The sequence below is a fragment of the Triplophysa dalaica genome, chromosome 8 (genome assembly GCF_015846415.1).
Source record: "Triplophysa dalaica isolate WHDGS20190420 chromosome 8, ASM1584641v1, whole genome shotgun sequence".
Classification (NCBI taxonomy): Eukaryota; Metazoa; Chordata; class Actinopteri; order Cypriniformes; family Nemacheilidae; genus Triplophysa; species Triplophysa dalaica.
In genome coordinates this window covers 11,859,029-11,873,524 of record NC_079549.1, presented here as the reverse complement: position 1 = coordinate 11,873,524, position 14,496 = coordinate 11,859,029, and the positions used below count along the sequence as shown (strand labels likewise).

Here is a 14,496-nt window from a genome sequence, read left to right as displayed (position 1 = left end):
TATACATTATGTTCAGAAATTACACTTTCAGATGTCAAAGCTTATCTTGATCATTTGCTTTAAATGTGCAGATCATTTGCTTGCATCTAAGGAGAGGGTCATGGCAAATGGAGCTGCTCGATAGGTTTTTAAAGTTTCAAGGGTCTAAATAGTCTACAGTGAGAATGATGACTCGCAACCAGAGATTAAAACCAAAAATGGGCAACTAAAACATAAACTAATACTGACAATTACAGTAAAATATAAAATATAATGTAATATACTATTGATCATTTTTATGAATATGTTTCACATTCATGTTTCACTTTTATTGCAGTTAATAATATAATAAATGTTTTAAATGTGTTTCAGTAATACTTTATGTGGCATATTAAATTAGATTTGTGAGCCTGGTTATATGAAAACCCTTAAGTGAGAGTATTGAGGGGTAAAAATTCCTGAGGGAAGGTATTTTAACAAATGTCACCATCACACTTATCAAAGTGTTCATATCTTTGGATTTTGCAATATTGTCAGTCATAACTAAGCAATGGCGAAGTGGTTGCTATAGTTACATCGTAGAAGATTTAATGGACCACAATGTAACATTACAGCAACTGAAATAAAGGACCGAAGCTGATGAAGGCATTATTTGAGATAAATATGCAAAAAGAAAGAAGGTCTTCCAAATGTGCTATAAAGCATCAAACCAGTATTCTGCCGATATTCATTAGCCTTTAAGGAAGTATTTCTACAAATGACGTCCATCATTGCGTTTAAGACTTAAGGGATCTGTTTATTGGGGAAGTCATGCCACTCGGCGGCCATGTTTGCAACACCTCCGGGCAGCTATTTCAATCAAGCAAGAACAGAGTCCCATCTACTTGAATGAGAGAGGACAGATTATTCTGAAATCATTTGCAAAATTCACAGCTAACTGGAATTTTCCGCCTAACAAAACCATAAGTTTTGTTCTATTGAGCGAAAACAAATTATTGGAGGTCACCTAAGTTTCTGCAAATGCGCACAGGTTGGCAAATTCCTTACAAGCCTCTGTGTAGAACCCCGCCCCAGAGTGTACTGTGTTCTATGTTCAATCAGTGTCTATTGATTAAGGATTTACTCTTTTTACTGGAAGGCAGGAATTTCGTCACAAGAGCTGCCATCTTGAACGTTGTTTTTCCCCTATGCAATGGTTCGTCTTTTTATGATAATCTAGTATTATTTTTGGTATAATATCTAATAAAGACTTTTTCGGCAATGCATAACAGAACATAAGGGAAGACATTAGCAAGTAAAGTTGAATGCCTAGTATCCCATGTTTTTATTAAGGGTACCTATGACTCTATACAGTATCTAAGGGCTTTCATGCGCCAGAACAAAGGACCTTACATTTGTTCAGTGCTAAGGGTGCTTTAACTCACAGCTCAGCTCAACTCGAATAAAGTCCTGAACGCCCATGTTCTCCAGGAAAATGCCAGAGAGTGATGCTGTTTTGAAGTAGAAGGAAACGTCGAGAGAGAGTTCTGCCTGGAGGCCGTGGAAATGCAGACATGAAGCCTCTTGATAAAATGATGCAGCGTTCCACAAGGACTCTAACAGGAAGATATGCACCACATATTTGATTATAAATCTGAACGGATTATATATTCAGTTTATACATAGAATTATCTGCCCAGTGTCTCTTTTCTCCCACACTCGCTCATGCTCTGTCATTCTCTTCCAACCATCCGTCTCCGTCACGTATGACAGAACAGAACAGATCAGTTAACGTACTGTCACCGGAGCACTGCAGGGGTCCAACGGCGTACACAGCTTCGGAGCCCAGTCTGTACGTGTCACCAATCACTATCTCCTGAACCGGCAAGTGTTCTTTATATGAGAAAACGCCAGTGTCGTTCTCCCTGTGAACCAAAACACAGATGCCAAAGTGTTTTAACAAGAGATACATACTGTATACGATTTTAATGCTTCTTTATGACTGTTGCTTGTCAGACTGTCTGACACAATGTGATTTGAATAAAACCCATCGCACACTTTGCAACATCTTTTTTGCCTTTCTGTATGACACACATTGTTGTCTATATTTGGTCCCAACTGTTACGACCCATGCATCATTATCTGTCCATCTTCGTAGCAGTAAAACCATACGAATGCGATGCAATAGTATTGACTCTGCCAAAATTTAACAGAGGCTAACATGTCTTCAGTCACGTCCTCTGAAAGAAAACGTGACACAAAAAGCAAAATTCTAAGCGCATGCACCCAGTTTTAGCCACCAAGCCCATAGACAAAGTTTTTATACCAAAAAGACTGCAGATTAAGATAAAGTGAGTAAGTCAACGCACAATAAGTCGCATTTGTCTTATTTACCATGACATTCGATCCGCATCACAGTTGCAAAAGTAGTTCATGTCAGCACAGTTTTCCTCCAGACCGCAAGAGCACTGCTGCACCCCCGGCTGGAATCCACCCCAGTAGGTTCTCTTTTCTCCTTTGCGGTCCACCCACCATGACAAAGGGCTGCCATCTGCAATTACACCAGACAAGACCGGACACATTCATTTATAGTCCAAGCTTATTTTCTGTGAATAAAAATTATGCAGTGGAGAAACTGTACAAATGTAAACTCATCTAAATTAACATTAGTAAAAAAATGACAATTTGCTTACAAGCTTCACATTGATGGACATGCATAACTGAATAGATTTTTTTTATAAAGTAATTGCCTGATCTGTACTGACAACGGCTACTTGAGCAATACTTTTGATTTGTGCCAGAGATGTTTGCGGTTTCAAGCTCAGGATGCACTGACAGAGTTTTAATCGACAGCTTAATTTAAAACACTAAATCAAAACACTTGTGATAAAGTAGGATAGTAAAGGCTTTCAATAAATCTCTGGTATGAACTGTATATTAATGCCAAGTGGAATTTAATCTGGCAACAATTATGACTTTAGCCTGGGAAAACTGCCAGACTGAAAATAGAAACCGTGACTAAATTATGGACATTCTTTATCATTCTCAAGCTTTTGAATCACATGAAGTCTACAACAAAAAGTACATAGACCTTAAACATCTCAGTATTTTATCATATTTTTGCTTTTCTATATAAAGTAATTTCACGACTGTGAGATTACGTGATGATAATTATATGCCATTTTCAAATTGAAGAGATTGAACACTTCGCAACACTTGACAGGCAACATCAATCTGTATACTTTGTGTCAAACAGCTACATGTAAAAATGCATGAAACAGGATTTAGCTCCAGAAAATCCATTCTGAGCACAAGCCCCAAATCTTTACATTTCCACAGTTACTACGATTCATCAGTTAAATAGTTTTCACGTATCAAATCTGGATTCTTAAAAAAAAAAAAACTACCAACTTGACATTACAAAACTCTTAAGTAGTATTTGCATCTAGTGTTAAACAAATTTACACATCTAACGCATCACATCATATTTACACATACATCGCTTCAATGTCATTTTTAAGAAAATAGTACTTATCTCTACATACAGTATGTATGCAAGTAAACAAGGCAATGTTTTGCAATTGTGCACGTTAAATATTGTTATACAAAAGCAATGAAAGTAATTATGTTTTTCTTTCAAGTCTATTGGACCAGAAAAGAAAAGAAAGCATTTCTGATAACACAATGGGTGGAGAATAATAATAGTGTTTATAGTCTGGACTGACATGATATCAGCCTCCAGGGAATTGAGCTACATCAATTTTTCATAAACCGAGGAACCTACACTTGACTCCCTCCAATAGCTGCCCAACCTGAAAAAACAAAAAGCTTTTCAAAAGCTACATCTCTGTCTTCCTTCCCGTAGACACATAACGACCCTTCTCACATCCTTGTGGTGAGATGCTGATGAATCTTTTCGCAGGGCTGTATAATCCAGTTCAACATTCCATCTTTTGCATCACGAAACTGCTCTTTCTTCATTTATCATAATACAGTTTTGACAGACCCAAATCTCTCCGTGATAGATCCTCTCCAAAAATAACGTGTCTAATTTGAGCTAATTCATATTTCACAATTTATCGTTCAGTATGAATAAAGATGAGGAAGAAGCACTTTGGTTATCAGCTTCAACTAAAGTAGCTGACAAATTCAATCTAACACAATGTGCTGATGTTTATTCGGCATTAATGGATAAGAAAACCAAATAAAGATCACTGATTTAAGTGTTCCCAAGTGTTCAGAATGCACAAACTCACCCCAGGGGTTAAAAAGTCGTGATCTCCGGCAGTGATAGGCAATTTTCTGCTCACAATGTTCCGACAGGGACACTAATGCCTTCAGCTGATCGGATGAGGCGCTGTAATTGAACCACGCGACGTGCGGCTTCTGCAGTGTCGAACCTCGTACTCTGACTGCGTCTGAGCTGTTGTGACGGACCACTGTCCACACTTTGTTCTCTGAAAATAATGTGAATTATTTTAGCACTCCAGAACATTCACAGGCAACAAGGTGACAAATAAATATATAAAATATAAAAAAAGGCATGGAATCACTTTACAGTATGGTTATGTTTGTTAACAATAACTTTGAACTAAATTTGTTAAGATGAACTAACAATGATCAATACTTCTACAGCGTTTATTAATAATGTTAACTTCAAAATGTATTAAAGCGGCCATGCAACAGTGTTCTGGCTTCCTTACATTGTTAAACGGGCTGTCTTCTCCTGCTTAGCATGGTCAACTTAGCATATTACGTAGTATTTCTGTGCTCGATACACTTTTTGAACATATAAAACTGTTTGGTAACAACTTTTTTTGTCCCTTATTGGACAATTCTCCCGGAAAAGCACACAGCACGGCCACACGGCAGAACGGAGAGCAGGAGAAGGATTATGCGCAGACGTCACTTTCACTTGTAAGCAGGAGAGAGAGAGCGAATATAATTGCGAAGTTCCGGTGTTTGTTTGTTCACTGCATTTGGGTGATGAATGTTATATAAACTGTGGATATAACACTGGATTTGGAGATCGTTTGAAACTGATCTATGGAGCCGTCCCAGCGCTAGCCGCTAGCCAGCTAAGCCAAGTCCACTCTCATTGAGCGGAGGTCATTTTTAGTAAGAAAACTATTGAATTTCAGCAAACCAACAGCACTACATCTGAGCATTGTTGAGTACCTCTGTGATCATTTCCGAGTAAGTGCAAAAGTTAACTTCACTTTTTTTTTAATGTGAATATAGCTTAAAAAAGATAGCCTGAAGCGCTTCTCCTTTTTGGTTGTCGATATATGACTTAGTGTTTCGGACTTAGTGTCACGTCATCTTGAAGTTCCTGAGATTTTAGCAGAAAAACATGTCATCGCTGCTTGTGCATATACCCAATAATATTTGTATTAACTAACATTAACAAGGAATTTAAAAGATGCTGAAAAACTAAATTGCTTGTTGTCAGTTTAATTTAGGTAATGCATTTGTGTCAGGGACATCCATGGAGAGAAGCCAAGCACAGGTAGCTGTACAAAACATAAAACTTTATTTAACAATACAAAAGTCCATGATGGGGAAAAAACGAGAACATAACAACTGTTAACTGAAACGAAAGACTTCCCACAAGGGAGCAAAAACCAGGGGAAACAGGAAACTAAAACTTACTAATTTTCAACCACTTAGACAGGACTGGGTAAATAACAGGCATCAAGACACAAGGTAATCATCTGGACATGGCAAGGAACCAAGCACAAGGAACCAAGCACAAGACAGTGAACACAAGGCCATTAAATAGGTGAACTAACAAAGGATAATTAACAAGGGGCAGGTGTAGGGAATCAAATACTGATGGAAACGAGGGGGCGGGGCCAAGAGATGAGACCAGAGAGAGCCCAAAGATTAAAAATACCTCATGCTGCCAAGGTAATACATTGAGAAGAGTTTAAGAATGTGAATGTCACAGAAAAAGAGCTACTGGCATATGCAGAAATGCCAAACAAAAGATTTAAAGTAAACAAAAAGATTTCTATTTTAGACAGAAGCAGAGGCAGGTGTCTTTAAGATGAGCCCATTTAAGGTTTCTAATCATTCTGCCAAACTCTGTCTAAATCATTTTTGGAATACTTTATAAAGCTCCACACACACACCGGACAAATATAAAAACTTGAAAAATACTCCTAATAGTCCTATTCCTCTATATTTGATACGGCTTTATCCCAGACGATCCAAAGAGCACCTTTAATAATAATACACAGACCCGTGTAGCACCCTTTGCCTTTTTTGTATTCAAATATAAAAACTTTTAGACTTTTTAGACTTGATTTAAATTTTGAGACCTTTTTGATATTATTTAATGAGACCTATTTGATCATCGAAAAACTACAGTATTCTCACAAAAGAATATACCCTATAAACTTAGATAGTTAAAAACATACTCTAGTGAATCTCTCAAATTGTAGTTTTCATGGTGCATTCAACCAAGTTAGTGTATCATAAATATAAGTATTACATATATTTTTATATCATTTAGTCCTAAATTAGCTAGGCTTTATTGTGTGACAGTTTAAATTTCGCTAAATGTTCAATCTTACTTGTAACCATGTAAATGTATATAATTTGATATCTCTGCTTACAATGTGCTAAAAAACTGCGAAACTGCAAAAACACATCAATCACTTTCAACAATCAACATGCTTTAATGTGCTGTTAACATGCACCTGCTGTTACTATCATTTGTGGAGAAAGAAAAACTTTTCTTTCAAGAAACTTTTAATAAAAAGCTTACCTGTGATATTACAGTAGACTTTAATGGGATCAGAGGACCACTTCCATCAGGATCTACAGAGAAATATCCAGAAGAACTGCCTGCGAGTCTGTAGTGTTCACACGAAGCTTCATACACAGCTAAAAATGAAGACAGGGAATAAAATATTTAAATGTTTATCAAAGCACTTGTTTATGAAACACTTCAAAAGCAATAACAAGGCTATTGTATGAAAGGTTAGTGCTTTCTACTGTACATGCCTGTACTTTTAAACAAACTTTCTTTAAAGACAATCCCTGAAGGGAAACAGACAAACAGAGAAATAGAGCTTTGGTAGAGAGAGAATCTCTAAGGATCAAATCTTCCCACAGACTGTAGAGGCCTGCTTTGATATACTGCACATTATGCCATGTTAGTCACTGTGTCTTCACTAAATATCAAAGCTCATTCAAAGAACCCAAAAGGCATGCTGGGAGTGAAATCGAAACAGATGTTACTTGCTGTTAACCTGAGATTTAATATGTTACAATCTAAGTAAGTGAATTTAATATTGACACTATATGCTGTATATGTATAAATATATAAATACTGTAAGTTTATTAGTGTTTCTGAAATGTAGGAATCCATTGCGCAGACCTACAGTTATGGCATGTAGCTCCAGTGTATCCTGTACCAGTGCAATCGCAGTAGAACGATGACCACGTCTGAGAACATCGGCCACCGTGCTCACAAAAATTATAGAGACACCTGACAGAGGACGAGAGATATACAGAGGTATCAGGAATTGTGCAATTCTGGTCGAAAGCTGATACAGTTTTAAATAAACGGGAACAAACCGAGTACAATCAAATGATTTAAAGCCAAATACATGTAGACAAATTATTTTTTAAGTCAAATTTAAATGAATGTCAGATGACAGCGACAGACACAGTAAAACAGTCTATTAGTCAATATAGAAAAGTGAATATTAAATATATAAAAATAATATAAAAAATAAAGGATATTTTATATCGACTGCAACTGACTCTAATTTATAAAAAAGAGTAAAAATAATATTTGAAGTCATGTCAGAGAGCATCAGATTGCCGTGTCAGTCGCCTGACTGGAGAAAACTCATTTCCATTCCAAGAGGTACTTTGCTTTTCAAAGCCACGATAGTTTATAGGAATAATCTGCAACAAGGAAATCCTTTTAGCTTGTAAATGAATAAAAATATACTGAAAGTTAAAGTATCTGAAAACCTCAACAATGACTTAAACAGGCAGTCAGAGAAATATCACGCCATCTTAACTCGCCAGCACAGAGCACTTATTAAATACATCGATGTTATTTTACAGTGTGAAAATGATCATTCATTTAGGATTTCAGTTGGAGACAATTTCAGATTATTCAACCTCAACAGTAAAATGAACGCTTGAGTCTTAACATCACAAACTGCCTGTCGATAAACTAATACACAAATCCATGTTTGTCAGACGTTTCCAGAGACGTGCTGATTAATAGCACTTTAATTTCGTCTGCTTAACTTTCACAATTACCAGCCTTTTAAGCCTGCATATATTATTTCACTCAGCTCGGTTTGCATGTCTGGTCCCCGAAGAGCCGCTTTACGAGGCCTCGACGTACAATATAGCCATTCAAACAGCCATTAACCGCTACAGGGAGAGTCAACTGCAGGCTGGATACTGTTTCAGGTGATGATTTCATTACCTCTGTGCTATTTCTAGTCATGCTTGGAAGCAGGGCTTTGCTGGACCATAAAATTATGCTAGAACTGCTTCGTAGCAATAAACCGCCCAGTGAAGTTTTAGCGATGGAGGTTGTCGGTGAAGAGGGACGTGTTTAAAGTAAAAGTCGATGACCTGAAGATTTGTTGTAAGGTTTGTGATGTGGAAAGTAACAGGGCACGCTGCGCTTGTATTAAATGGGTGATGGACGGCGGACGTTTATTTGTGATTTTAACTGATGCAGTATAAGTGTCCTTAGGCCACATATTGAAAGAATCACGTTAATACTACATTAACCTTTAATATTTTGAGCAATGTCACAGGGACAGTTCACCCAAAAATGAAAATTCTGTCATCGTTTACTTATATTGTTAACCAAATAGCGACAGCATCTATTCAGATGCATTGGTTTTGTGTCAATACATAAGGCCCTATAAGTAAATGGGTGCCGGGGCGTTTACATAAGGCGGAGAACTTATTTTGTGTTATGTGAAAGAGAGAAAGTCATGCAGGTTTGAGGGTGAGTAATTAATGACAGAATTTTCTTTTTGGGTGAACTATCACTTTACTGTTTTAGGCAATGCAAGACAATGTCTGTAATTCAAAGGTGAAATAAACCATCTATCAAATTAATAACATGAGAATTAATGACCAATGAGAAGCACAGAGCTTTAAAAACACATGCAGACAAACATGTTTGATCAGTTCAAGCAGCTCATTTGCAGAAAGCACATCGAAACGACCACCCATGCATCACCACCTTTAGACAATAACAAGGTCTGCATTGTAAAAAAAGATTAAAAGGTCTTCCAGTAAGACTTCATTAAAATTTAAAATAAATGTGCCATGCAAAATAATGAACACGTTTCTATGGAGAAGCAGCCGCGACAACATCCGAAACCAGAAATAGGACAAAGCGTAGTAGGGGTCAGCTATTTTGGCACTTGATTATCAGAGACCCAGTCTGAGGCGGGATACAGAGGGCCAAAGACGTAAGAAAGGTTTCGTCTAGCTGCCGGCAGCGGTCTGCCCTCTGGCAGCCTCTCAAAATCTGTCACACAGCTCACAGCGGAGGTCCTCAGACTATGACAGCTGCTCATGAATGATTTAGGCTTGCCACTGATGGAGGGGTCTTGTCATGTTCATACAAGTTCACTATTAATAAAATGCCCCCACTCAGATAAGCCGGCGGGATATGTCCCTGCCAAATAAAAACATATCGAGAGACTGAATGAAAGCCAACGCGGTGGTCTGGTTGAAATAAAATGGTGTGGATGGTTGCGTATCAATTTCTGAAAATATACAGGCCTACTAACAGAGTTATAGACATTTGAATAGAAATCTTAAGCAATTAGACATATTGAGTAAGTAATAAGCAATAAGTAATAATCTAAAATCATATATATATTTTTTTATTTCTGTACAACTCACATTTAATCTAACATAATAATTCTCTCTTTTCTAAATTCAACCTAAAGGGGTCAATGTATGTTGCCGTTTTAGGTAAAGTCAATAGCTCATAGCACCATAGCGTTGCCAAGCGTTGGTTATAAGTCAAATCTGTTTTTGGTGCTTTTGGTTAGATTTTTTTATAATGTTCTTGTTTCCCCCTTTAGGTTTTTGTTTTGAGTCAGTCAGGTTGGTGATTCAAAGGCTTTTCTGTCTGGCCTTTATGTTTTGAAGATGCTGTGCTGAAATCTGTCTGCATTTGGGTTTTGTCCATGCAATCCCAGACAACACAATCTCGGGCCGCCAAAGCAATCTTTAAAATAGAACACCATCCAGCAAGCAATCCTGCCATTTATCTTGTTTACTCCACATAAGTTAATAAGGAGACGAAAGCAGAAATCTCCCCTCATCTATGCGGGCCCCAGCAGACCTGAGATACCGCAGGGGTCATGTAATTCTGGGTCGATGAGGCTTCTGATTCCAGTGTGTGGTAATGAGAAGAAGTGCAGAACGCAGCGCTGAGCTTGTTAGTGGACCGCTAACCTAAGTGATAGTACAAATGAACTTCCTCCAGTTATAATTAGGACTCTGCCAATAGTCTAGCTCGACTAGCCCATGCTGAGGTTCAAATGACAAAGCTTTGACTGGCGAATGTTTTCACATTGCAGCAAACACAGTAAAATTCTGTGTGTATTTTGGTGGTAATGTACAATGGGAGCAAAAATCTGGCTTATGATGATGTTTGACTCATTGATAAACAGTGAAGAAAACTGCACCTGTCACGAATGCCGCATAAGTCGAACTGCAGGTGACTGTAGCTCCCGAGGTGGCCTTGGTGAACTGACATGAGATCAACTGGTTGGTTGTTAACAAAGATGAGCCTAACGCAACCCTGAAAGGCTATTGTGGGATTCAAGCAGCTTGAATCATTGTGGGATGCAGGACATCCTAAAGAAACAGTTAAAAAATGTGAGTTTTAGGATGAATGGACAACAAAACATGTACAAAATATGTAATTTATTAGTTTCATTACCCTTTAAATGCACATATGAAAATGTTTTATTTGTATACAAGGTTACACAATTATGAACCCCGTTGTAAAAGTCACATCTAATTATGAGAATAATTAGGAGAATCAATATTGCTATTAGGAGAATCAATATTGCTGTGGCCATAAAAATTAAGCAAATAATATGTGTTTAAGGATAGGATGGATTATAGATTTCAAGTTACAGTAGTTTTCATTTATAATAGGATAAATACTCTCGGGCTGTTAATAAATTGCAATTAATCGGATCAAGAATAAAAGTTTGTGTTTATAATAATCTATGTCTGTGTACTGTGCATATTATTTTGTACGTATATAAGAAAAATATAAAATTTGAAAATGAATAGTTGTCTATATATAATTTAAATGACTTTAACATTAACACTTATGACCTTGTAGAATATGTCATTATACATTTATTTATTTATTTCATATATGAATGAAAACAAAATACTACAAGTTCATCCTTCACTATTAAAATAAGTTTTAAGTGTGTTTGTTGCCCAGGGGAATGAATGTTGTGAATAATGTGAGGCAACTCACTGACATTGAGTTGATTATAATCCATCAAGTTTACAAGAATACAAATGACTCTGTTAATCGTGCCTGCAGAAGTAATTACCAATGGTCTTTGGATCCCGCCTGGAGATGTTTACACACTATATTTTACCTCCAAAATACTGTTTTCCGTTTGGCTCCAGGTAATTCTTCAGCTGAATGGTGGATGCAGGCTCATTGTCCAGAGTCATGATGATCTGTAGACCTCTAGAGCTGAGACTCACTGAATGCCACAAGCCATCATTCACCCTCTGGCCTGTCAATCAGAAAAAACACTATGTATCCTGTTTTAACGAACACATTGCTAGAGTTTGTAATATATAGAAAACCTTTTAGTGCAACATTTCACGCAGTTGGCACTTAAACCAAATGCGCAAAGCCTTTCGAGAAAACAAGCAGTGTGTAACAAGAATTGAAACAAAACTTAAAACACAATACAAAGTGGCATCAAAACATCTGCTTGCAAAAACCGCCCCCCATCCCCGAAGATAAATTCTTTGAGGTTTGATTTAATTAATTCCGGCCATTACAAATGAAGGGCGCCCAAGCTGTGTGCGGCCACTGTGTGTCAGCCGCTTCCCCTGTGCCGCCATCTGTTTTGTCTTTTGAGCTCCATTGCTCCTCTTCTTCTATATCAGTAATTACCACACCCTCTATTTCAGTCAATGTTCCGATGACGTTAGACAAAAAAAGGTTTAAGGAAGGAAAACAGCAGCTTTAACAGGGTCTAGCCTTGAAAAGCAGATGGAGTTTGCCCTTTTTCCCCTACTAAGCGTCAATCACTGTCAAACATCGGGTTAGACTGAAATTTGCACCTGTCTATCTGAGACACTAATCTTATTTAGTCCAGCATGCATGTTTGACCTTGATCTCCAGTCCAGCATGCTAGACAAAAATGTAACTTTTAGCCTTTGTAGCTGGAGAGATAAGCTATATTGACTTCTATACAAAAGATTTTGTTTTTTTGATGCATTTCATTGGTTTAAAGCGCTGGGGAAACGGTGTATCATCCTGTGCTCTGTAAGTAATAGGATGTCTCTGAATTGCCTGGCTGGCTTAATTGAAAAAGAGAGACATTTATACCCTTGATCACTTTGTGCATGTAATTGCTGAAAGTGAGAATCCTTTCCAATTAAACTCCTTCAAAGCAGTAATTTTGGTGGCTACAGTATGTCATGCCTGGATAAAAGTGACAATTCTAGCATTTGATCATTTCCATGTCACTTGCAGAAGCTTTATGCAGCTTACAATATGCCGGCCGCATGTTAAAAAGATTGAGTGTTTGAAAGAATAAACACTACATAAATTACATAATTTGGAGAACGTGCTACCGATAAACTTTAGAACAATCCAGTGTTCAGAGGGCAAAGTCTGGTCGTGGAAATTACATCTTTTTCACCATGTACCTGCAAAAAGTGCACTCTTTAAAAATATTGGGTTATTTTTGACCCATCAAGGGGTCAAAAAGGTACGAACCCAACCGCTGGGTTAAAGGTCCAATGTGTAATTTTTTGGAAAATCTACTGACAGAAACTCAATGTAATGTATATAACTATGTCTTCAGAAATGCATAAAGACCTTACATAATGAAACATTATATTTCTATTACCTTATAATGAGCTATTTCTATCTACATACACTGTGGGTCCCCTTACATGGAATTTGCCATTTTGTATCTACAGTAGCCCTAAATGGACAAAATGCTCTAAAGAGCATGTAGTGCTTCGAAAGGGAGGATGGACGGGTAGAGTAAGCCTTGGTTGCAATTAACAACCTCAGCGCTAGATTCAACCAAATGTCATACACTGGACCTTTAAAATATCCCAGAAAATTATTTCAATTTGGCCCAACAATGGTACACAGTACCCACAGTAGGTTGAATTATAACCCAACGGTTGGGTTAGACACACTTTTTGACCCAACTCTCTCATTTTTTAGAGTGTAGTGAGTTAGCATAATAAAACCAAGCTAAAGGAGAAAAATCTGAGCTCCTCACCCGCCGACACTTCTGACATCTTCACAGATGCCGTCTGATGTGTGAGGCGGAGGCGCCCGCTGCTGATCTGAAGAATCAAGTACGAAGGCTCCTGACCGGAGATCAGTGGGTTGGATAGAAGCAGGCCGTCAGGGTTCCACGTACGAAACTGCAAGCGTACTGAAGGGCCTTCCAGGACCGGTGCAGGTGCTGGCAGCGACAGAAAGCTGCTGCTGGAGCACTGAAATGTGGCTGCCACCAGCTGCGGCTCAGAGCAGGAAAAGGTCACGTTGCCCTGTGAGAAGAGAGAGAGAAAGCCAAAGCAGGGAATGACCAACGGCACTGCAATCTGGATACACATGACCCACTTGTAATGTAAAAATGAAACGATACACGAAGCATAATGAGCGGTACCTCAGTTTGCCACACCGAAGGGACCTTTTGGAGTATAACCGAGTGATAAAAAAAGCTGGGTTGTTTTAACTCATAGTTCGGTGAAATAGAGACAAACCCAACCATTGCATTTAAAGGGACACTTTACCCGAAAATACAAATGATTTTATCATTTATTCACCCTCATGTCATTCAAAACCTGTGTATGACTCTTGTCTTGATAGATGAAAGAAGATATTTTGAGAAATGAGGGTTTTATGTCCATGCAAGTCAATGTGGGCCAATGTTGTTATATTCTTTTGTATTGTGCTTCTTTTGTATTATATTCAAAGTAATACAAGTTTGTAATGATATGAGGATGAGTAAATGATTAAACGTTTTCATACAGTATATACCATCTAAATCAACCCATGCTGGGGTTTTTTGAGCAAGACTGTGTCAACCCAAGACTCTATGGACATTTTCTAGGTTAATTTAAATCAACAGATGGATTTGTCCATAGTTTATTCTGCACTTTTTAAAAGAAGAAATGGATTTATAGATTGATATACACAAAATAAACTGGAGTACATAAACGTTTCTGTAGCAAATAAACATGCCTCAGGTCATTGGTTTTTCTGTCTAACATGCTTGGTTT

The 14,496-nt window shown here is 37.7% G+C and overlaps 1 protein-coding gene across 1 annotated transcript in view; it reads right to left on the bottom strand.

Annotated features, from left to right (window-relative positions):
* The window catches only part of cntnap5a (contactin associated protein family member 5a), a 47,112-nt gene that overhangs the window by 10,595 nt on the left and 22,021 nt on the right, over nt 1-14,496 (bottom strand). The window contains 10 exon segments of the mRNA XM_056755131.1: nt 1,404-1,574; nt 1,756-1,883; nt 2,353-2,509; nt 4,215-4,415; nt 6,731-6,760; nt 6,763-6,849; nt 7,350-7,456; nt 10,662-10,833; nt 11,604-11,747; nt 13,488-13,761. Coding sequence (XP_056611109.1) covers nt 1,404-1,574; nt 1,756-1,883; nt 2,353-2,509; nt 4,215-4,415; nt 6,731-6,760; nt 6,763-6,849; nt 7,350-7,456; nt 10,662-10,833; nt 11,604-11,747; nt 13,488-13,761 — 1,471 coding nt within the window.